General features: G+C 45.9%; 1 protein-coding gene across 4 annotated transcripts in view; it reads left to right on the top strand.

Moving 5' to 3' along the window:
* The window catches only part of LOC144724944 (uncharacterized), a 222,556-nt gene extending 198,083 nt beyond the window's left edge, over positions 1–24,473 (top strand). For all 4 annotated transcript variants that reach the window (XM_078604272.1, XM_078604271.1, XM_078604273.1 and 1 more), the window contains 10 exons: positions 729–912; positions 1,168–1,325; positions 2,309–2,487; positions 3,051–3,189; positions 4,400–4,599; positions 5,191–5,353; positions 6,076–6,159; positions 6,721–6,828; positions 8,011–8,112; positions 8,768–24,473. In XM_078604272.1, the coding sequence (XP_078460398.1) occupies positions 729–912; positions 1,168–1,325; positions 2,309–2,487; positions 3,051–3,189; positions 4,400–4,599; positions 5,191–5,353; positions 6,076–6,159; positions 6,721–6,828; positions 8,011–8,112; positions 8,768–23,269 (15,819 nt within the window). In that variant the 3' untranslated portion in view covers positions 23,270–24,473. The remainder of the gene's footprint in view (positions 1–728; positions 913–1,167; positions 1,326–2,308; positions 2,488–3,050; positions 3,190–4,399; positions 4,600–5,190; positions 5,354–6,075; positions 6,160–6,720; positions 6,829–8,010; positions 8,113–8,767) is intronic.
* The last annotated feature ends 713 nt before the right edge of the window (positions 24,474–25,186 follow it).

The raw sequence follows: 25,186 nt of genomic DNA, 5'->3' as shown, positions 1-25,186 counted from the left end.
ATTGTGGTGGGGTCAAAGTGTGGGAAATCGGACCTCTTCCAAGATGTCGGGCGGGCGTGGAAGATTAGGCCAAAATACATTATGCGTGGTGGACAGGTACGCTAATTAGTGCTGGTCTCTTGCGACTTATGACAAGCACTCGTATAAAAACTGTGGTGGAGTTTGCCAAGGCCACACCAGATACGAATACCAATGTTCTACTGTTACCTTATGATCTGACTCATCCGCACAAGAGGAATGTGGAATTTCCAGCACTTACTCAGGATTGTAAACAGGAGATGAGTTGCAAACACAGGCAAAGGTCATTTATCAGGATATTAATGATGCTACAACCTGGCCTTGGCTTGTACGCAGGGTCTATGAGATACTGCCTCTAGTACCATGGCAGGGCATTAGGCCCCCCTACCACTGACTTGTACAAAGGCACAATCCGTTGACAATGCAGTGCCGAGCAGCACCTGTGTTGGGCATGTCCACGATTTCCACTCATAGCCACCAACACCGGTGACGATTATCTGAACCAGTAATAGGCCTCCCCTAGATCGACTCGGCCTCAATTGAGTATCTTAGGCGGCACTTAGGAAGACAAAGGCGGCCGGGCGTGGTGCTGGCCAACACCCACCCCCTTCGATGTGCCGTGCCGGTCTTCGTAGGTGCTCGCCGACAGCACTTGCTCCAACAGTCTGTTGAGGCTATACGGACGGACGGGGGGATCTTTGTCTTTGCAGCTGAAGAAGCTGGCACTGGGACAGAAGGAGGAGGCGCTGAAGGAGCTGGAGCGCCGTCGGCAGGCCTTCCTGGAGGAGCGCGCCACCTCGCAGGCGCCTGGCGATGCCGAGACGGCGCAGGCCGAGGCGGAGGTGTCCACCTGCAAGCAGCACGTGGCGCAGCTTGAGGCCAGCATGCACAGCGGTGAGCATCCTCTAGTGGCACAGCTAAAGGTCGGCATGCGCAGCGGTGAGATCATTATTACCATGGCCTAACCCCCAAAATCAAGTATGAATCGTAGCATTGGCCGCGAAAACTTACGCGCATTGAGTTAACGAAATGAACGCTGGTTCTGACCTCCGGTAACCGTCGTCGCGCGGCGCTCTTTCCCCAACGTTGACCCGACGTCGTCGCTCTCACCGCCCCCCCCCCCACCACCACGCGCGTGCCCCGGAGCAGAGGAGCAGAGCGAGGCAGCGTGCGCTCGCTGCGTGACGGCGCTGAGAGACCTCCGCGGGCGGCTGGGAGAGAAGGAGGAGCGCGTGGCGGCCGGGTGCCAGGGCGGCCTGCAGGGAGACCACGAGCAGCACAGCGTCGCTCGCGTCGTACAGCACGAGGTGCCCCCGCCGGCGCGCTCGCCCGCCCTGCGGAACGCGATCACTCGGCACGCTCGATCACTCGCTCCTGTTGCTCTCTCACTCGCTCACTCGCCCAAGCTCTCTCTCCCGAGGTGCCACCGCCGGCGCGCTCGCCCGCCCTGCGGAACGCGATCACTCGGCACGCTCGATCACTCGCTCCTGTTGCTCTCTCACTCGCTCACTCGCCCAAGCTCTCTCTCCCGAGGTGCAACCGCCGGCGCGCTCGCCCGCCCTGCGGAACGCGATCACTCGGCACGCTCGATCACTCGCTCCTGTTGCTCTCTCACTCGCTCACTCGCCCAAGCTCTCTCTCCCGAGGTGCAACCGCCGGCGCGCTCGCCGCCCTGCGGAACGTGTTCACTCGGCACGCTCGCCCGCTCGCTCACCCAAGCTCTCTTTTCGAATAAAAATCTATCTTCCATCCAGCTTGACTCCCCTTTACGACCTTCACTGTAACCAAAGCACGCCCCACATTCCTATGGTAGAGGTGAGTCTCTCCACGGGACAACCACGGCTTTCTCTCCCACAAAGTGGTACTAATTCTATCGCCCCCGGAGGAATGATGGAAAAAAACCCGACCAGTATTTGAACTTGCAACCTTTTAACGTCCGATGTCTACGTATGTAATATGTCTGCGTGTATGTCCCTGTGTATGTGTTTATGTGGGGGGCGGTGGCGCAGCGGTTAAAACGCTGCTCTATGAACCCGGTGACACCGAGTTCCATTCCCGCTCACGGCCAACACCAATGACTGGTCATGAGCCTCCCCTAGGTCGACTCGGCCTAAAATTTGCACTACTTAGGTAGACAACGACGGCCGGGCGTGATGCTAGCCACCCACCCCCTTCGATAGATGTTCCGTGCTGTCCCCCTTATAGGTGCAACTCGCTAACAGCGCTCGTCCCAGCAGTCTGTTGAAGGCTACACGTGGTGGGTGACGGGGATCTTGGCCTTTGTGTGCAGGATCTGCAGAAGGAGCTGGAGGCACTGGCCGGGGAGCTGGAGCAGCTGGAGCACGAGGGGGCCGCGCTGCTGGCGCTGAGCCCCGCGCCACCCAGCAGCGGCGCCCTGCGCTCCGAGCTGCCGCTCGCCACCCAGCAGAGGGAGCGCGCCTACGCCCTGCTGCTGCTGCTCGTCCAACGGTAAATCGAGGGGTTCTAAGAGAGGTATCCTCCACGGGGAGAGGTTGGCTGGTTTGCAACGCGCAGTAAGGGTTTCGCGGCCGACGTTAGCCGTAGTAGAGTGGGTTTTTTTTGGGGGGCGGTTAGATCGCGTAAATATGAATGTGCCGTTAAACCCGCCGACACAGCCAATTAGTAAGCATAAACAGAACGTGCCAATTAGTTGCTTGTTACTGGGACCCACAGACAAAGCGGGAAGGCGGCAGCCCGGCAGGTGAGCCGGCACCAATTTCAATGTGCGATGTAATCGAGGGAGCGTGCGTTGTCCTGGTGTGGTCTGGGACTGTTGTTGTTGTTGTTGTTTTTCTGCCTTGCATTTGGTGTTGACAAATCAGCAGGAATGAATGTACTTGTGCAATTTGTACTTCTGCACTTTATTTATTTCTAGCGACTTTTCATGACATTTTTTTTTATCTTGTATTGTTTGTTGATGTGACCCTGAGCGGCCCCTACTGGACATCCTCCTCCGACTCCGATATAAATAAAGATTCTAATTCTGATTCACGCGCCGTCTCTGACGCCAGGTTGCGCGCCATGGGAGAGGTGGTGAGCTCCAGCCGGGACTCCGAGCGCTGCCTCGGAGCCCTGGAGGTGAAACTGGCCCAGGAGCCCGGGGCCGTGACGGACCCCGACGCCCTCAACGCCTCCGTCAAGAACCTCAAGGTCCTTCCATCACGTTCACGCGTTCCCTTTCACAAACGAACGAGATGTTCCGGGTGGCTCAGAGGTCGGAGCACTAAAGCTTGCGCCGCTGAGGGACCTTGGGTTCGAATCCAGGCGGGCGCTTGTGATTTAAGCAGGTCATCAAGTGTTTGCGAGTTGGTGGTCGCAGCCCGGTTAACAATGACGAATAAAATAAAATAAACTGTGAAATTGTTCTAAAATTACGCAGCACTTAAACCTAATACAATATAAATGTGGCATACAATCACAAAGTTATGGGAAACTGATATCGCGACAATCGTCATGTTGTGAAATGTTACGTCATGCCATATCACATCATGAAAAATACGAAGTTAAAAGGTCACGTGCCTGGCAATAGGGAGGAGGTGCACATTGTTAGGGGTGGAATACACAAGCGAACGATGCACTCGCCCTACCGCTAACCCCAGCCACACCAGCAATCCAGACCCCCCACCTCTAGCCATAGTACTCAGCTCACTTGCCAGCAAAACCATAACCTTAGCATTTCAACATGCTTGCCAAATAAGTGATTGTCCTACCACGAGCTCTATCCACACTAACCACCCGTTCTCTAGCCCTAACACTCAGCACGCTAGCCAGCAAGATCCTATCCCTGCCTCTAGCCCAGACCACACTAGCCAACCAAACCCTAACTTTAGCCCTAACCACAACCAACTGACCAGTCCCAAGCACTATCCCGACTGCCACTTTTATCCCAAACCCCTACGCCAAACATTTTCACTTGCTGTTCACTTTTGTCATCGTTCACCATGCTTTTCGAACGGGCACCGCAGCAAACCCTCCCCTCTCGTGCCACCGCCTCCACCACCACCTCCAAACAAATACAAAGATCCCCCGTGTAGCCTAACAGACTGTAGGGGCAAGTGCTGTTAGGAAGCACCTATGAAGGCCAACACAGCACACGAGGGGGTGAGTAGCCAGCACGACGCCCAGCCGCCTTTGTCTCCAAGTGGCGACGTTTACACACCGCACCAGGTACTCATTTGAGAGGCTCAGGACCGGTTCGGATAATCGTCACCGGTGTTGGCCGTGACCGGTGATCGAACCTGGGTCCGCCAGATTCGTAGCGCACCGCGCTAACCGCTCCACCACCGCTCCCCACCACCACTGCTATCACCTCCCGAGTACGATCTCTTATCTCCGCTGCGTGCGGCTCTTCCCTCCGCAGGCCCTTGCCGCAGACGCGGCGGAGCCGCTGGGGACCGCGATGGACGCAGCCGGGGCGGCGCTGCAGCGAGCCGAGGGTGCGGACGGCCCCCTGGCGCAGGCTGCAGGAGGCCACGCGGACCCCGACCTCGCCTCCTACAGGGAGCACGACGCTCGGCTCCGAGGCCGGGCCAAGCAGCTGCAGACGGAGCTCGCCGCCAGGTGAGCGGAGGGCGACTGGCAGCGGCAACAAGCAAAACCCGACGATGTCCCTCGGTGCTGGCGCTCGCCCGATGGGGAAGGGGAGGGCGGGGGTGGGGTGCTCGCTTTCGGAAGAGAATTGGACAGGAGATGGATTGAGATGGGAGAAATGTCGACAACGAATGGAGATGATGCAGCGTGATGAGGGAAGTGACGGTTGAAACTGACTTTAATTTGCGTCTGTTTCGTAAGCATTTGAATTTCAGTTGGTATTTGATGCACCCCTAATTTTCTCTTGTGTACAAGTGTGCCCTATTGTGCAATCGGTGTATGTGACGGTTACGACGATGATAGTAGTACTGATGATGGTGGTAGTGAGGGTGATGATGTATGTATGTACGTTGAACTTCATTTCGCACCGTACGTAGGCAACCGTGCTAATCAGAAGTGCGGGAACAATGATGAGGAGACTCGTGGTATTTATTCTGCGTGGTCCGACCACCTAGGCTGGGCGACCTGGGGCCAACCGTGCTAATCGGAGGTGCAGGAACAATAATGATGATGATGATGGGGATGCTTACGATGTTTATTCTGCCTGGTCCAACCGTCTAGGCTTGGTGACCTGGAGGCACTGTCCAAGAAAACGGCTAAGTTCCATGAGATCCATCTTTGGCTCGTGCAGCTGTTGGAGCGGAGTGGTGAGAAGCAGAAGGGGCTGCTCGCTGCAGATAAACCAGACTCCCAGAGCGTCACTCTGCTGCTGGAACAACAAAAGGTCAGTTTTTTGGGCGCCGCAGTGGCGAGTGGATGTTACGTCCCCTCGCATGGTTCGCAGGAGGTCGTGGGTTCGATCCCGACTCTGACGATTCCCGTTGTATATTTGGTGTCCGCGTGAACACGTGTGAATCTTTCTTCGCATTAGATTATTTGGCTGCTATTGTAAGTTCCCACATGTGATGATAAACCACTTCGATGAGCTATCATGTGTGGCCAGGTCGCCTCTAAAAAAATTCGCTCATAGCTCAGTGAACTTTACTTGGTAAATAACATGTTTTAGTATAGTTTGACCTTTCGCTACGCATTTTTCCCCATGATTAATCAATTAATTGAATCATTCAAAATTATGACAGGTAATCAAATCTCTGAGAGTGGAAAATCATTAAACACATAACGGACATCATTGATCATCAGTGGTCAGAATTCTTTTTTGTATTGTTGTTTATTCGTATGTGCTTCATATGTTTTGTGAAATAGATTGCAAGTGTAACTATCTCAGAATAAACTCCTGTGAATACACGCATTGGAAAACGTGCACCTCTCCACAGACAGACACACAGACTCTTACTTCAGCAGGCCAGGCCCCTTGTGAGCTAATCAATAAATTTTACGACAACCACATCCCGAGGCCGTCGGCAGTGGCGGAATTTGCAGGACGTCGCAAGTTTGGGAATGCGCGGTGCTGTGTTGGCAGTGCCGTAACGCCTGCTTGTGCTGCAGGTGCTGGTTGACGAGCTGGAGAAAGCGCAAAAGAAGGTGGATGAGTGCAGGAAGAGTGCAGAAGAATGTGCATCCCACGTGCAGGTATGACTCTTCGAGGGCTTCTCGTGGTTATCCGCAGATTCCAGATTCCACTGCAGCTTTTCCCGTTTGAATTTTCGTGTGGTTTCAGGTGGCTAACTCTTCCCCCCTTTTACCGCCGTGAGCCAGTGGTAGAAATTCCGCTGCGCTAGGGAAGGGGTGAGTCTAATCCGTACGATTAAAATTATTATTTGTATCTACCCCGGAGGGAAGCATTATGGACCGAGTCGAACCCCCAAACCAGAATTTCAACTCGCAACCTTCCGAATGTGAGCCGTTCGCTCTGCTGCTGCTGAGCCACCCACGCAGATCACACGAAGGTCAGGTTCGAACCTATGTGCTCAAACTCGGCAGGCCAGAAACTCCCTCCCCGGCCAGCTGAGTCTCAAGTTGAATGGTTTGTCGCATCATTCACGTAACCCGCTTGAGAACTCGCCCCATTTAAATATATTGGCAGCGCAATAACTTTGGCACCTCACATGTCACCGCCCTGGTCCCCTGCCGACATGGTTGGATGAAGGACTGCACGTTGTTTGACGCTTGCACGTTTTTGTCTTTCTACAGACATACGACACGAGAGTGTCGGCGTATCGGACTTCCATCGAGAAGCAGCTGAAGACACCGGCGCAGTGGCCGGCCGGCTCCAACGTGGCCGACGATTTGAACAAGGAGGTACGACGTCATTCCGGAGCATTCGTGCTGACAAATTACAAACACAACAGCATTCGCTCGCTCTTCAGGCATCTCCAAAGGGTCCATAATCAGCATGGGGAATTGTTAGCGCTTAAGCATGTCATAGAGCAGATCATGTTTAATAATAATAATAGGAGTTTTTCCCCTTTTTCTGGCAACAAAACTGAAACCTTTTTACAAGGATTCATGTCTGCATTAACCACAATACTTGCAGTCAAAATGCAAACAAAAAACACACTATGATAATATATGCATTGTCCTTGAAACTGATTGGTCCACACCAAGGGACGGCTTTCTTTTGAGCCAATTGGTGCTCGACCAGAGGACGCCATAAGGCGTACAGCTCAAAGACAATGCACTATCAAAGTAATGAGGGCTCGGGGTGAGCATCTACATCATTAGACCTCCTTTGCCAATATAATAATATTATATTTTGGTACTGACAAAGGAGGCCTTGATGCAGATCATGTTTGTTTGCATGTTTTGCCTCAAGTCTAACACTGGTGATACAAGGCCATAAAAGAAGGCTCTTTCTGGTGTAGGCCAATTGGTTTAAAAGATCATGTATATTATCACAAGATGTATTTTTTCATGTGTTTCCACAAGTTCGTGTGGCTAATGCAGGTGTTTGAACATCTTAACACAACCCTTTTATTTCCAGAAAGGGAAAAGCCTAATCTTATATTTTAATCACTTTTAAACTGGCAATAAGGTCCCATAGTGTTAAGGTGTTCAAACACCAAATAGACACAAGACATCAAATCTGCATTCACCACGTGTACTTGTGGTACAAAAATGCAAACAAATTCGCTTTGATAATATTTCCACTGTCCTTGATATTGATTGGCCAACACCAGAGACAGCCGCTTTCATGGCTTTGTCTCACCAGGGCTGGACCAAAGCCCACAAAAAGGCGACCAGTACAAGGACAAGGCAAAGACCAAAGCATTGATAGCATGGGTTAAGCAGCGATATCTATGGGGCCCTTTTGCCAGTTTCAAGTTTTGGCCTTGTCTATCAGTCAACGTTCTGCTGTGTTTTATTTGTGGGTCCCATGAATATAACTGCTTTAAAAATATATATTGAGGGGTTGTACACACCGACAGTTTGTCAGCGCACTTCTTTCATGAGTGTCCTGATGTCATTTATCTTCAATCTCAGACGTCAGACCTGGTGGGCAGATACGGCACAATACTGGGCCATGCCAAGCAGCAAGTGGGCTCCCTGAGCGAAGACCTCAAGCGCATTCAAGACGCTGAACAGGTGCGGCCGTTGCACTCACTCTGCATGTGTGATTGTGTGTGACTATAACAACTTATAAAAACAGGAACATTAATATTCATAGGAATCTTAAGACACTCATTGAGACCTTAGTAAATAAATCCTCAGTACGTCACTTAGCGCCACTGGTCAAGTCTGATATTTTTTACACCCGGCACCGACATCATGCAAGTGTGAAAAATAAATGTCATGCGACATTCCAAATTACTTATCATTAAAGTGTGATAACTATATTAAATTCATGCCTTTGTTTAGCAAGTCAGGACAGATGTAAAAAAAACAACTCCAGTTTTGATTACTTGCCAAACAAAGCTAATTATGCAGGCATAACTCTTCACCACCCTCCTGCCATGGCTATGCGATGAACTGTTACTTTTCGATTAAACGATAGGTTATTTTTTTACATTGTGGTGAATGCAAGCAGCCTTTATGGTGGGCTGCAGGGATCACATGAACCACTACGTACGACATGCGCATTGAAAAAGCGTGGATTCTTGCACAGCGCCATTTGATGTGTTTATCATCAGCTTAGGATGATTCGATGCATCATTGCGCCAGATATTTTTACAATAAAGTCCATATCAGATGCCAGTGTGATACAAATAAACAAAAAACATTTTTTGGTTTTGCTTTTCAGGCTACAGCACAGCTGAACAGTCAGACTCAAGAGGAGAAACTTGAAGAGACATTGAAGGATGCAAAAGTACCGCAGACTTTCAAAGGCCGCCACTGGACAATATGGGAACTCCTACACTCAAATTACTTCACCGATGAAGAGAAGAAAATGTTCCTGGTTGACTTCCAGTCTGGGAAAAGAACAATGGATGAGTATTACATCTACATCCTTCAGTTCCTCCAACAAAAGGAGAAGGAGCGTAAGAAAAAAGAGATTACATTCAGTGGCCTTCGCCAGGAAGTTACACTTGAAGAGCTCGTAGAATCTGAAATCATCGACGAAAACACAGCCGGGCAGCTCATAGAAGGGACAAAGTCAGTGACTGATGTTTCACCGTCCATTGAACAATATCTAGGGGGTGGAAGAAGCATCGCAGGACTCTATGTCGAAGCCACAAAAGAAAAAATGCCAATAGATGTGGCAATAAAGAAGAACCTGCTCACTCTGGGGACAGGAATGGTATTGCTGGAGGCTCAAGCAGCGACGGGTTCTATGATTGATCCACTCAACAATACGAAGCTGTCTGTAGATGAAGCTGTCCAGAAGGGTCTTGTGAGTCCAGAATATCAAGAGAAACTAAAGTTGGCAGAGCGCGCAGTCACGGGTTACACGGACCCGATCACGAAAAAAACCATCTCGTTATTTGAAGCGATGGAGAAGGAAATTATCTTGAAGCAACATGGAATCCGTATTCTTGAAGCTCAAATTGCCACGGGAGGAATAATTGATCCCCAGAACAGCCACAGACTTCCTATTGAGGTCGCCTACAAAAGGGGCCTCTTTGATAAAAAATTGCACGCCACTTTATTGGATCCGAGTGATGACACGAAGGGATTCTTTGATCCAAACACGAGCAAAAATCTTACTTACTTGCAGCTCATGAAAACTTGCATAACAGATCCAGACACAGGCCTATGTCTGCTTCCACTCAAAGTCCATAAAGTCAAAGATGTTGGAGACAAAGCCACCCTCGAAGCAGTTGTACAGGGGACCCAGCAGCTCCAGACTGCCACACATGAAAGCATTAAAGAAACACTAAAGACAACCAATGTGGATATAACAATAAAAGGCTCACCTGTAAAGAAAATGACTTTGGAAGAGATATTTGCAAGTGACCTGATCTCAGATGAAGACAAAGACAGATTAATGAAAGATTTCACATCGGGTAAGATCACGATTCAAGAGTGGATTCAGCTGATTATAATGTTCATTAAAAGACGAGAAGACCAGAAGGCTAGAGAAGAGGCAGTCAAGGAGAAAGTTGAAGATGCCGTTGCACCTGTTCCTGCTAAGAAATTAGAACATGTAGTTATATCGGAAAAGCAGCTTTCAGAAAACTTCCAGAAAGCAACAGTTGAACTTCCTTTTGGAGGACACGGTGACAAAAAGTTATCAATTGCAGAAATCTTCCAAAGTGATATGATTGATGAAGACAACAAGAAGAAATTGGTCGAGGACTATAAGTTAGGAAAGATTACATTCGAACAACTAATTATTTACATCATTGAGATAATACAATTCAAGAGAAAACCACAAAAATATGAATCGGCTCCAATTCCAGAGCCTGCAGAGCAACAGATAGCTGAGAGTCTTAAAACCACAATTGACATTCACTTCGGAAGATTTGCTGGGAAGAAGCCATCCATTGAAGACATATTCAAAAGTGGCTTGGTCAATGAAGGACAGAAAAAACAACTGTTAGAGGACTACAAGCTTGGGAATATCACCATGGAGCAATTAATAATGTACATTGTGCAAATAATTCAGCAAGCTGAGGCGAGTCAACGAAAGCCAGAAAAAGAAACGGACAAAACCATCCCACAGACTGAGCTGAGGCCAGATGTACCTACACCAGCGGTTGGGGTTCCGCAAAAGGAGGGTCCGCACATTTCCTCTGAAGAACTGGCCGTGGAAAATCTAAAAAAGACAACTTTGGACTTACCATTTGGAAGTTTAGCTGGCAAAAAGTACACATTGCAAGAGATATTTGACGGGGACCTCATTGATAAGCACAAGAAGGACCAGCTGATGAGAGACTACAAGTCTGGAAAAATTTCACTGGAGGAGCTAATGATATTCATCATTGAAATAATTCGTCTGAAAGAAAGGGAAAAGACAAAGAAGTCCATCACATTCCATGGTATTCGCACTGATGTGACAGTCGATGAGCTGGTCAGATCTGGTTTGCTGAAAGAAGACGTTGCCAATCAGCTTGCAGATGGTCTTATTACACAGGATGAAGTTCAAAAGCAAGTTGGAGGTTATCTCGGGGGTAGTAGTGCAATTGCAGGTCTGTATGTTGAGGGAACAAAGGAAACAATTTCTTTGTATGATGGCTTCAAGAGAAATTTGATCAAAACTGGAACGGGGCTTGTATTGTTAGAAGCACAAGCAGCTAGTGGATTTATCATAGATCCAGTGAAGAATGAGAAATTGTCTGTTGAAGAAGCTGTTCAGAAAGGAGTCGTGGGTCCAGAATACAAAGACAAGCTTCTTTCTGCAGAGCGTGCAGTGACAGGATACAAGGATAAATTCTCTGGTGCAACATTTTCTGTGTTTCAGGCCATGCAAAATAAACAGATTTTAAAACAACATGGAATTCGACTCCTTGAAGCCCAGATTGCTACAGGAGGCATCATTGACCCCCAGGCCAGCCATAGACTTCCCGTGGAAGCGGCGTACAAGAGAGGACTCTTTGATGAGGAAATGAACCAGATATTATCTGACCCCAGCGATGACACCAAAGGCTTTTTTGATCCCAACACAGAAGAAAATCTGACGTACATGGAACAAATGCAGCGTTGCATCATCGACCCAGTCACCGGTCTCACGCTTCTTCCAATAAAAGAGAAAAAAGGAAAGAAAGCAGAGAAGAAGGTTCCCACCCAGAAAGAAGTGGCCAAGGCCACAGATGAAGCTAAAATACTTGCGGCTGCACCAGTCCCCAAAGCTGTAAAACAAGAAGATGTGGAGGCCCTCAAGAAGACGACAGTTAACATCCAGCTTGGGAGATTTGCTGGAAAAAATCCATCACTAAATGAGCTCTTCCAAAGTGGCTTGATTGCAGAAGAAAAGCGAAACAAATTGTTGGAGGACTACAAGTCAGGCAGGATAAGCAAAGAGCAACTCATTCTGTACATAATTGAATTCATTACTGAAAGTGAACAGCAGAAACCAATTGATGAGCCAGTTCTAAAATCAGCAGAAAAGGTGGAGAGTGATCTACCTGATAGCGAACCACTAAAGCCAACACAGGTCCCTGAAGGAGCATTATTATCAGATCAGCAAGCAGTTGAAACCTTGAGGAAAACAAATGTTGACTTGCCATTTGGCAAATTTGCTGGTAAAAAATATACATTGCAAGACATTTTTGACAGTGGCCTCATAGACAAAAAGAACAAAGAATGGTTATTGATGGACTTCAAAGCCGGCAAAATACCCAAAGAACAACTGATTGTCTTGATTATTGATATAATTCAACAGAAAGAAAAGAAGAAGGATGTTGCCAAGGCCACAGATGAAGCCCAAAAACTTGCAGCTGCACCAGTCCCCAAAGCTGAAAGGCAAGAAAACGTGGAGGCCCTTAAAAAGACGACAGTTAGCATCCAGCTCGGGAGATTTGCTGGTAAAAACCCATCCCTCGATGAGCTCTTCCAAAGCGGCTTGATTGCAGAAGAAAAGAAAAACAAGTTGCTAGAAGATTACAAATCGGGCAGGATAAGCAAAGACCAACTCATTTTGTACATAATTGAATTCATTACAACAGCTGAGAGTGAACAGCACAAACCAGAAGAGGCAAGTGAGGAGCCAGTCCTAAAAGCAGCTGAAACGGTACAGAGCGTTCTACCTGATGGTGTGCCACTAAAGCCAACAAAAGTTCCGGCAGAAGAACTGCAGGCCATTGAACGGTTGAAGAAAACAACTGTTGATTTGCCATTTGGAAAGTTTGCTGGAAAAAAATACACATTACAGGACATTTTTGACAGTGACCTTGTAGATGAAGACAAGAAAAAACAGTTGATGATAGACTATAAAACTGGAAAAATTACCCTTGAACAGCTGATGTTATTGATCATTGAAATAATTCGTCTAAACGAAAGAGAAAAGACAAAGAAGGCCATCACATTCCATGGTATTCGCACTGATGTGACAGTCGATAATCTGGTCAAATCAGGAGTGCTCAAAGAAGATGTTGCCAATCAGCTTGCAGATGGTCTCATTACAAAGGACGATGTTCAAAAGCAAGTCAGAAAGTATCTTGGTGGCAGTAATGCCATTGCAGGTTTATACATTGAGAAAACTAAAGAAAAGATGTCTCTGTACGATGGCTTAAAGAAAAAGTTGATCAAACCTGGAACGGGGCTTGTATTGTTAGAAGCACAAGCAGCCAGTGGCTTCATCATAGATCCAGTGAAAGATCAGAAATTGTCTGTTGAAGAAGCTGTTCAGAAAGGAGTTGTGGGTAAAGAGTACCAAGCTAAACTTCTCTCTGCCGAGCGTGCAGTGACAGGATACAAGGATCCCTTTTCCAAAGAGACATTGTCCTTGTTTCAGGCAATGAAAAAAGAATTAATATTACAAGCCCACGGAATTCGACTCCTTGAAGCCCAGATCGCCACAGGAGGCATCATCGACCCCCAGGCCAGCCATAGACTTCCCGTGGAAGTGGCGTACAAGAGAGGACTCTTTGATGAGGAAATGAACCAGATATTATCTGACCCCAGCGATGACACCAAAGGCTTTTTTGATCCCAACACAGAAGAAAATCTGACATACATGGAACAAATGCAGCGTTGCATCATCGACCCAGACACCGGTCTCACTCTTCTTCCAATAAAAGAGAAAAAAGGAAAGAGACCAGAGAAGAAGGTTCCCACCCAGAAAGAAGTTGCCAAGGCCACAGATGAAGCTCAAAAACTTGCGGCTGCATCAGTCCCCAAAGCTGAAAAGCAGGAAGACGTTGAGGCCCTTAAAAAGACGACAGTTAGCATCCAGGTTGGGAGATTTTCTGGAAAAAATCCATCAATAAATGAGCTGTTACAAAGCGGCTTGATTGCAGAAGAAAAGAGAAATAAATTGTTGGAGGATTATAAGTCAGGCAGGATAAGCAAAGACCAACTCATTTTGTACATAATTGAATTCATTACAACCGCTGAGAGTGAACAGCACAAACCAGAAGAGACAAGTGAAAAGCCAGTCCTAAAAGCAGCTGAAACGGTACAGAGCGTTCTACCTGATGGTGTGCCTCTAAAGCCAACAAAAGTTCCGGCAGAAGAACTGCAGGCCATTGAACGGTTGAAGAAAACAACAGTTGATTTGCCATTTGGAAAGTTTGCTGGAAAAAAATACACATTACAGGACATTTTTGACAGTGACCTTGTAGAAGAAGACAAGAAAAAACAATTGATGATAGACTATAAAACTGGAAAAATTACCCTTGAACAGCTGATGTTATTGATCATCGAAATAATTCGTCTAAACGAAAGAGAAAAGACAAAGAAGGCCATCACATTCCATGGTATTCGCACTGATGTGACAGTCGATAATCTGGTCAAATCAGGAGTGCTCAAGGAAGATGTTGCCAATCAGCTTGCAGATGGTCTCATTACAAAGGACGACGTTCAAAAACAAGTCAGAAAGTATCTTGGTGGCAGTAATGCCATTGCGGGTTTATACATTGAGAAAACTAAAGAAAAGATGTCTCTGTACGATGGCTTAAAGAAAAAGTTGATCAAACTTGGAACGGGGCTTGTATTGTTAGAAGCACAAGCAGCTAGTGGCTTCATCATAGATCCGGTGAAAGATCAGAAATTGTCCGTTGAAGAAGCTGTTCAGAAAGGAGTAGTGGGTGAAGAGTACCAAGACAAACTTCTCTCTGCAGAGCGCGCAGTGACAGGATACAAGGATCCCTTTTCCAAAGAGACATTGTCCTTGTTTCAGGCAATGAAAAAAGAATTAATATTAAAAGCCCACGGAATTCGACTCCTTGAAGCCCAGATCGCCACAGGAGGTATCATTGACCCCCAGGCCAGCCATAGACTTCCCGTGGAAGCGGCGTACAAGAGAGGACTCTTTGATGAGGAAATGAACCAGATATTATCTGACCCCAGCGATGACACCAAAGGCTTTTTTGATCCCAACACAGAAGAAAATCTGACGTACATGGAACAAATGCAGCGTTGCATTATCGACCCAGACACCGGTCTCACTCTTCTTCCAATAAAAGAGAAAAAAGGAAAGAGACCAGAGAAGAAGGTTCCCACCCAGAAAGAAGTTGCCAAGGCCACAGATGAAGCTCAAAAACTTGCGGCTGCATCAGTCCCCAAAGCTGAAAAGCAGGAAGACGTGGAGGCCCTTAAAAAGACGACAGTTAGCATCCAGCTCGGGAGATTTGCTGGTAAAAACCCATCCCTCGATGAGCTCTTCCAAAGTGGCTTGATTGCAGAAGAAAAGAAAAACAAGTTGCTGGAAGATTACAAGTCGGGAAAGATTAGCAAAGATCAACTAATTTTGTACATAATTGAATTCATTACAACAGCTGAAAGTGAACAGCAGAAACCAAAACACAAACGTCCTGCTCGGAATGAAGCTGTTACCGTCGCGGCTCAAGGAAAACATCCCACAGAATCTCTGTTGCCAAATGTCGAAGATCCAGCGAAACTTGTAAAGACAACAGTTAATATTAATTTTGGAAGGTTTGCTGGCAAAAATCCTTCACTTCATGATATTTTCCTAAGTGGCTTGATTGCAGATGAAAAGAAAAATAAACTTTTGGAGGACTACAAATTGGGTAAAATAAGTAAGGAACAACTGATACTGTATATCATTGAAATAATTGAGAATGCTGAAGATGTACAAGACAAAGCACTGAAGGCTTCCCAGCAGCCAGTTCTACAGCAAAAAACGACTCCACAAAAAGTGGAGCATGAAAAACCTGTAACTATAATTGCAGATCAAAGGGTATTAGAAGACTTAAAAAACATGGCCGTTGAACTTCCGTTTGAACAATTTGCTGGTAAGAATGCCTCCCTGCTGGACGTGCTAGATAGTGATTTGGTGGAGAGTGACAAAAAGCAGCAATTGATAGAGGATTACAAATTGGGCAAAATTACCCTGCAAGAGCTTTATATTTTAATCATAGAAATTGTGCAGAGGAAGTCAATGCCAGGAAAGATTAAGGCCAAGACCACTGAGCCTGCCTCTCGACTGAAATCCCCAAAGCAAGATCTATCAATGAGCTTTGAGAAGACAACAGTTGAACTACCATTTGGAATGTTCGCTGGAAAAAAAGCATCACTCAAAGACATTTTTGAAAGTGACTTGATTGATGCCGACAAGAAAAATGCATTGACTGAAGATTATAGCTCTGGGAAAATAACCCTAGAACAGTTGCTGTTCTTTGTGATTGAGTATGTACAAGCTAAAGAGGTAGGCACACAGGAGATGAAGAAACAAGACCTTGATGTAACCGAAATTGATACACCTTTGCAAAAACACACTCCACTTGTCACTAAGACAGTTGTAACATCCACAAGAAAGGAGGGTGCATCAGCAGAAACAACTGAACCCTTGAGGCAGACAACAATCGATTTGCCTTTTGGAAAATTTGCTGGGAAAAATCCCTCACTCCAGGAGATTTTGGAGAGTGACGTAATTGAAGATGACAAGAAGGAACAACTCATGAATGACTACACATCTGGAAAAATAACCCTTGAACAGCTTCTCTTCTTTATAATTGAGATCATCCAAGCCAAGGAAGGTGGTAAAGCAGGAGAAAAAGTTTTACTAAAACGTTTGCCTGAGGAAGCGGGCAAAGCAGCATCTTCATCCGTGACATCATTAGTTACCAAAACAGTTGTGACAACAACAAGAAGGGAAGGACTATCTCCAGAACAAGAAGCTTTGGAGAGCCTGGCTAGAACAACAGTGAAATTGCCAATTGGAAAGTATTCTGATAAAAGTATGTCACTCCAGGAGATTTTGGATGGTGGTGAAATTGAGGATGCAAAGAAGAAGGAACTCATAAACGATTACAAGATTGGGAAGATCACACTGGAGCAGCTGTTGGTCCTAATCATTGAAATTATCCAGGAAAAAGAACTTGGAGGGACTGGGCACAAAGTGGTTGTGAAGAAAGTCACTGCGGAAAAGCAAACCCCAGAAGATAATGGTGAATCCAGTTCAAGTGCAACTCAAACTGTTATGAAGAAGATGGTGGTGACGACGACCAGTAAGGCTGGTTCATCTCCGGAAGAAGCACTGGAGACCCTTAAGAGAACAACCATAGATTTGCCAATCGGAAAGTTTGCTGGGAAAAAGATGTCACTTCAGGAGATCTTAGATGGTGGAGAGATTGATGAGGACAAGAGGAAGGAGCTCATGGAAGATTACAAAAAAGGGAAGATAAATCTGGAACAGCTGCTTGTTTTCATCATTGAGATTATTCAGGCCAAAGAGAGTGGCACAGCACAGCCTAAAATCGTGGTAAAAAAGGTGACATCAGAACTGTCTGATTCAGCAGATGTGAATGAGCCTACCTCTACATCAAGATCAGTGGTCACCAAAACAGTTGTGACAACTAGAAGACATGAAGGACTATCTCCAGAACAAGAAGCGTTGGAGAGCCTATCTAGAACAACGGTGAAATTGCCAATTGGGAAGTATTCTGATAAAAGTATGTCACTCCAGGAGATTTTAGATGGTGGTGAAATTGAGGATGCAAAGAAGAAGGAACTCATAGACGATTACAAGCTTGGGAAGATCACACTGGAGCAGCTGTTGGTCTTAATCATTGAAATTATCCAGGCAAAAGAACTTGGAGGGACTGGGCACAAAGTGGTTGTGAAGAAAGTCACTGCGGAAAAGCATTCTCCAGAAGATAATGGTGAATCCAGTTCAAGTGCAACTCAAACTGTCATGAAGAAGATGGTGGTGACGACGACCAGTAAGGCTGGTTCATCTCCGGAAGAAGCACTGGAGACCCTTAAGAGAACAACCATAGATTTGCCAATCGGAAAGTTTGCTGGGAAAAAGATGTCACTTCAGGAGATCTTAGATGGTGGAGAGATTGATGAGGACAAGAGGAAGGAGCTCATGGAAGATTACAAAAAAGGGAAGATAAATCTGGAACAGCTGCTTGTTTTCATCATTGAGATTATTCAGGCCAAAGAAAGTGGCACAGCACAGCCTAAAATCGTGGTAAAAAAGGTGACATCAGAACTGTCTGATTCAGCAGATGTGGATGAGCCTACCTCTACATCAAGATCAGTGGTCACCAAAACAGTTGTGACAACTAGAAGACAGGAAGGACTATCTCCAGAACAAGAAGCTTTGGAGAGCCTGGCTAGAACAACGGTGAAATTGCCAATTGGGAAGTATTCTGATAAAAGTATGTCACTCCAGGAGATTTTGGATGGTGGTGAAATTGAGGATGCAAAGAAGAAGGAACTCATAGACGATTACAAGATTGGGAAGATCACACTGGAGCAGCTGTTGGTCTTAATCATTGAAATTATCCAGGAAAAAGAACTTGGAGGGACTGGGCACAAAGTGGTTGTGAAGAAAGTCACTGCGGAAAAGCAAACCCCAGAAGATAATGGTGAATCCAGTTCGAGTGCAACTCAAACTGTCATCAAGAAGATGGTGGTGACGACGACCAGTAAGGCTGGTTCATCTCCTGAGGAAGATGCATTAGACACTTTGAAGAGAACAACCATTGATTTGCCAATCGGAAAGTTTGCTGGGAAAAAGATGTCACTTCAGGAGATCTTAGATGGTGGAGAGATTGATGAGGACAAGAGGAAGGAGCTCATGGAAGATTACAAAAAAGGGAAGATAAATCTTGAACAGCTGCTTGTTTTCATCATTGAGATTATTCAGGCTAAGGAAAGTGGTGCGGCTGGGCCTAAAGTGACAGTGAAGAAAGTAACTATGGGGTCAACAGGTTCAGCAGATGTGGATGAGCCTACCACTGCATCCAGGACATCGGTGGTCACCAAAACAGTTGTGACAACTAGAAGACAGGAAGGACTATCTCCAGAACAAGAAGCTTTGGAGAGCCTGTCTAGAACAACAGTGAAATTGCCAATTGGGAAGTATTCTGATAAAAGTATGTCACTCCAGGAGATTTTGGATGGTGGTGAAATTGAGGATGCAAAGAAGAAGGAACTCATAAACGATTACAAGATTGGGAAGATCACACTGGAGCAGCTGTTGGTCTTAATCATTGAAATTATCCAGGAAAAAGAACTTGGAGGGACTGGGCACAAAGTGGTTGTGAAGAAAGTCACTGCGGAAAAGCATTCTCCAGAAGATAATGGTGAATCCAGTTCAAGTGAGTCACAAACTGTCATCAAGAAGACGGTGGTGACGACAACCAGAGCAGATAGTTCATCCCCAGAAGATGCATTAGAGACACTGAAGAGAACAACCATTGATTTGCCAATTGGAAAATTTGCTGGAAAAAAGATGTCACTTCAAGAGATATTAGATGGTGGAGAAATTGACGATATGAAAAGGAAGGAACTCATTGACAACTACAAATCTGGCAAAATTACCTTAGAACAGCTGCTTGTTTTGATGATTGAGTTTATTCAAGCTAAAGAAAGCGGCGTGTCTGGGCCTAAAGTAACAGTGAAAAAAGTCACAGCTGAAAAATCCAGTTCATCAGAAATAGTGGACCCTACCTCTCCATCAAGGGTGACAACAACAAGAAAAGAGGGTCTCTCTCCAGAACAAGAAGTTTTGGAAAGTCTTTCCAGGACTACCGTTAAGTTACCAGTTGGACGGTTTTCCAATAAAAGTATGTCACTCCAGGATATTTTAGACAGTGGAGAGATCGATGATGTTAAAAGGCAAGAACTTATAGATAATTACAAAACTGGAAAAATTACTCTTCAGGAACTTCTGGTTTACATCATTGAGATAATTCAGGCTAAGGAACTGGGGGAGACTGGGCATAAAGTTGTGCTTAAGAAGGTAACTGCTGAAAAGTATACTCCCGAAGAGACTGCCGACCCAAGGTCAACACAAACTGTTGTTAGGAAGACAGTGGTGACAACAACCAGAAAAGATGATTCATCCACAGGGGAAGATGTTATGGAGATGCTGAAGAGAACTACAGTTGATTTACCTGTCGGAAGATTTGCTGGGAAAAAGATGACGATCATGGATATTTTGGAAAGTGGTTTATTGGAAACAGATGAAAAGCAGAAACTCTTGGATGACTATAAATCTGGAAAAATTGACATTCAAAACCTACTCATGGCCATCTTTGACATTGTGCAGAAGAAAGAACTGGGGCAAACCGGCCAAAAAATATCATTTAAAACAGTAACCGCTGAAAAACATGTTTCAGAAACAGCACAATATCCACATTCTGCCAGTGCAGAAGAAAATATTGTGCAGAGTCTTCAAAGGACAACAGTAACTTTACCCATTGGGAAGTTTTCTGGCCAAAAGATTTCCCTTCTTGAAGTTCTAGACAGTGGGGAAATTGACGAAGAGAAGAAAAACCAGCTGATTAACGATTACAAATCTGGAAAAATAAATCTTGAGCAGCTGTTGCTAATCATCATTGAAATTATTCAGACAAAAGAAAGTGAAGGTTCCAAACATAAGGTTATGATCAAGCAGATGACCCCAGAATCACTTGCAATGGGAGAGACAGAAAGTTTATTATCTGTGTCAAAACAAACTGTTGTCACGTCAACAGTTGTGCAAACATCGAGTGTGCAGGGTGCGTCTCCACAGGAGATTGTGGAACATCTCAAGAAAACCTCAATTGATGTCTCTTTTGGAAGGTTTGCTGGCAAGAAGCCATCAGTTCAGGACGTTTTGGACAGTGGGTTGATAGATCCTGGCAAGAAGCAGCAGCTGATGAACGAGTTGAGGTCCGGAAAGATAACAATTGAGCAACTCCTGATCATAATCATTGAAATTATTCATAAGAAGGAAGGACAGCAGGTATCTCGTGAAGAGGTGGCGGTGACGAAAGTGCCAGCGGTTGTGGTCCAAGAAGCTAAGGAGGAGCCCAGTGATTCCAAGTCTGCCAGAAAAGTTTTAACAGTGGCACAAGTAGAAGCAGACTTAAAGTCAATTTCAATTGAGCTACCTTCAAAGACGTTTTCTAACAAAAAGGTAACTGTGCAGGAATTGTTTGCCAGTGATGCCATTGAAGAAAGCAAGAAAAAACAGCTCATGGAAGATTACAGATCAGGCAAAATCACGCAGCAGCAGCTCATTATTTTGATCATTGAAATCATTACAAGCACAGGAAAGGGAATTTCATCAAAGGAGAAGTACGTTTTTTCAGAGGAGCAGGCAACACAAAACTTCAGTAACACTACAGTGGACGTACCAGTGGGGAAGTTTTCTGGTAAAAAGGTTACAATTCAAGAACTCTTCCAGACCGATCTCATTGACAGCGAAAAGAAGAAGCAACTGATCCAAGATTACCGATCGGGCAAAATAACACTGCAAGTTCTCATAATCATAATTATTGAGATAATTGAGAGAAGAGAGAAGGAAATCAAAAAGTCACCAATCACGTTTAAAGGATTCAGGCGGCAAGTGACCATAAGTGAGTTGATGGACTCCGGACTAATAAACGAGACGACCGCGAGCAAACTCAACGATGGCTCTGTGAGCGTGAATGAAGTAAGTGAATCGCTTAAAGTGTTCCTGGAGGGCACAAGCAGCATCGCCGGCGTATTTGTGGACCGCACCAAGGAGATACTTTCCATATATGCGGCCATGAAACGAGGGCTTATCAGACCTGGCACTGCTTTTGAGCTGCTTGAGGCACAGGCAGCCACGGGATACATCATTGATCCAGTCAAGAAACAAAAACTACTGGTTGAGGAAGCTATCAAATTGGGAGTTGTTGGAGAAGAATTCAAGGACAAACTTCTCTCTGCCGAGCGTGCAGTCACGGGATACAAAGATCCATACACAGATCAGAAAATATCAATATTCCAAGCCATGAAAAAGCAGATGATTGTGAAAAATCATGGAATCCGCCTACTGGAAGCGCAGATTGCCACGGGAGGAATCATTGATCCGCATGCGAGTCACAGAATCCCTGTGGAGCTAGCGTACAAACGAGGCCTGTTCGATGAAGAAATGAATCAAATCTTGCTCGATCCAAGTGATGACACCAAGGGCTTCTTTGACCCCAACACTGAGGAGAATCTGACGTACATGGAACTTCTGCAACGCTGCTCTAAAGATTCTTCTGGCCTCTATCTCCTGATGCTGAAAGACAAAAAGCCTGAACGCAAGATGTCGTCCAAGTCGTCCGTACGTAAACGGAAAATCATAGTTGTCGACCCAGACACCGGCAAGGAAATGACGGTGTACGAGGCCTACATGAAGGGTCTCATAGACCAGCCTACATACCTACAGCTATCGGCTCAAGAAAGCGAGTGGGAAGAGATCACCATCACATCTTCAGATGGCGTCACTACATCGCTTCTGGTGGACCGAAAGTCGGGAAGACAGTTCAGTATCGACGAGTCACTGGCTGAAGGTGTCATTAACGAACAGACTGTTCAGCTCTACAGATCGGGAAAAATGACGATATTTGAGCTCGGGGACCAGTTGTCCGGCACGTCAAGTGGCTCTCGTTCACGCTCCTCCTCCTTTGGAGCATCCTCGGTTCCTGCAAGCCCTCAGGCAGGCTCAAAAGCACCATCGGTTCCCTGGAGTGACCCCACAGAGGAGACGGTGCCAATTGGAGGCATTTTGGATCTTCAGAAGTTCGAGAAAATCTCCATCACTGAAGCCATTCGCCGCAACCTTGTAGACACCATCACGGGACAGAGGCTGTTAGAAGCCCAGGCTTGTACGGGTGGGATCATCAACCCAGCCACAGGAGGACGGTGCAGCATCCCGGAAGCTGTAACCCAGGGACTCTTAGATAAGTACATGGCTGATAAGCTGAATCAAGCCAACAAAGCCTACAATGGATTTGAAGACCTGAGGACCAAGGCTATATTCCACACCGGCCAAGCCATGAAGAAAGGCCTCCTGTTCCAGGAGGCAGGAACACGCATCTTTGAAGTGCAATACCTCACCGGCGGCATCATCGATTCGGGGAAACCCGAGCGGATTCAGCTCGACGAAGCGGTCGAGAAGGGCATCGTGGACAACTACACCGCCAAGAAGATCCGTGACGTCAATTCACACCTCAAATACCTGGTGTGCCCCAAGACCAAGGCGCGGATCACGTTCAAAGATGCCCTGGACCGCTCCATGACAGACGAGGAGACGGGCGTACGATTGCTGGAGGCCTCGGGGCTGACGAGCCGTTACAGCGCCAGCACGCCGAGCTCCGGCTTCGGGTCGCGCTCGGGGTCGCGCCCGGGGTCGCGCCGGGGAAGCTTTGACGCCACGGGGACCGGGACGTCGTCCACCTTCCTCTCGCCGTCTTCGTACACCTCCACAAGCTTTAGCCGCCGCTAAGGCCTGACGTCCCGTTTTCGATTAGTTTTTTTCTTTTTTTAAAGGTCCAAGATGGGGAGTTTATTGGAGAAAATGTGGTTAAAGTGGTCATGGGAGATGCGATATAACTAATGTGGCTTGTTGTTTTACACTTACATTAGCACTGAATGTCCACGGGTTTGAAACTCTGCTTTGTTAGCTTGCACACCAAATCGTGTACTTTTGAGTACGGTTGGCCTTTTAATTTTTTTAAATTTAAAATTTCATTTTTAACAAGGTTGAAAGTTTACTCCATATAGTAATACAAATATCAATGTTGTGGGCAAATTTTTGAGCATGTTGCTTCCAGTTATTTTTTGGATTACCCTGTTAACTATTTTCTCTGTTCCAACTTTGTTGTTATCCAGGCCAGACTACAAATTTATAAGTGCTCACACTTTTTTTGGTTTGTTACGTAAGCAAATATCACCACTACAAACAGCTGCTTAGGCGAAAAGAGATTGTAGGTTATCATTTTTATGACTCTATATTTACAGAAATGTGTTGTTGCTTTAGGAGTTGCATGCTTTTCAGAACCACGAATAAATGGTAACTTTCTCTTTAAACGCGAAATACGGAAACCTTGCGCGATTTAAATAACATCACCTGTGGGCCATATGCATGTATCCTGGATTATGTTTTCTTTCACAAAGTTGGGGGTTTTGTTTTGTAAGTTTTGTTATGCATGTTAGATTAAACGATGGCAGTCTTTGAGTATTTCTGCAGTGGAATAGTTTATAGTATTACAGCATTGCACACAAAATTGCTTTTGTAAACTTCCGTGCCTGCATCTCCTTAACACGTTTAATTTTGGCTCCTTGGCTAACTTAGTAGTCATTCGCCATTAGAATGTATTTTTAACAAACTATATATACACTTCAACAGTTACCAAGGCTTGTTGCTGCATGCATTACGAAGGCTTGGGCAGTTGTGTTGTTGCTGTATTTAAACAAATTAGCCTTGAAGATCTGACACTGAATTGTTTAAAACAAATAGCTGCTGAAATGTATTAGATGTAACAAAAACGGTTTAAAACAGTTGAGAGATTAGTGGACTAAACCAAAGAAGAGAGTGTTTAGATTTGTGAGCATCGGTACATTGCAAAAGTGCTGTTATAAGTTTATAGCGATTTTAACCTGAAAATGCTCATGCTATGTACTGTTAATAAAATGGAAAGGGTTGTAAACATGTTTAGCGTGTATTTATGAGACGAAAAGAATGATTGATTCCAAATCGAGTTGCATAACAAATGGACCTATCATAACGCCAGATTAACCAGAACTCTGCATCACACTCGTTACAATAATCTCAACTTGTAATGCACCGCAGAGAGACTGACCGAGGCGCGGGCAGGAAACCAGGCAAGCGGGAAGTCAAATGGGTGAATTGCCCAAGCTTTGCTGTCCTCTATATATGAAGGTGTTATCGGCCAATTGACGAGTTTATATGCGTGGGAGGAACCAAGATCACCTGGAGAAAATTCACGTGTGCAAAGGGGGAAACGCTCAATCCCATGCAGACGGAAAAGGTGGAGTGATAGGTTTTTACCCTTTCAACTGGTACAAAAACTGACACCTTTATACAAGGCATCATGTTTTCAATAACCACAACACAAGCAGTCAAAATGCTTGTGTTGTGGTTATTGCAAACATGATGCCTTGTATAAAGGTGTCAGTTTTTGTACCAGTTGAAAGGGTAAAAACCTATCACTATATTTTGCCACTGGTAAAGGAGGTCTCATAGTGGAAAAGGTGGGGTCCACATTTTTTGTGTACCTGCAATCGTGGTTGGCTACGTCCAGTGCAAGAGAAATTCAACATACAGACGTACTGCATTCTCCAGGCGAGCCACGGTGTTGCACCTCGACAGCCACGGGGAGTTTAACATTTTATAAAATCC

Source organism: Lampetra planeri, chromosome 22 (assembly GCF_965212315.1).
Source record: "Lampetra planeri chromosome 22, kcLamPlan1.2.h2, whole genome shotgun sequence".
NCBI lineage: Eukaryota > Metazoa > Chordata > Hyperoartia > Petromyzontiformes > Petromyzontidae > Lampetra > Lampetra planeri.
This window is presented reverse-complemented; position numbering and strand designations above follow the sequence as displayed.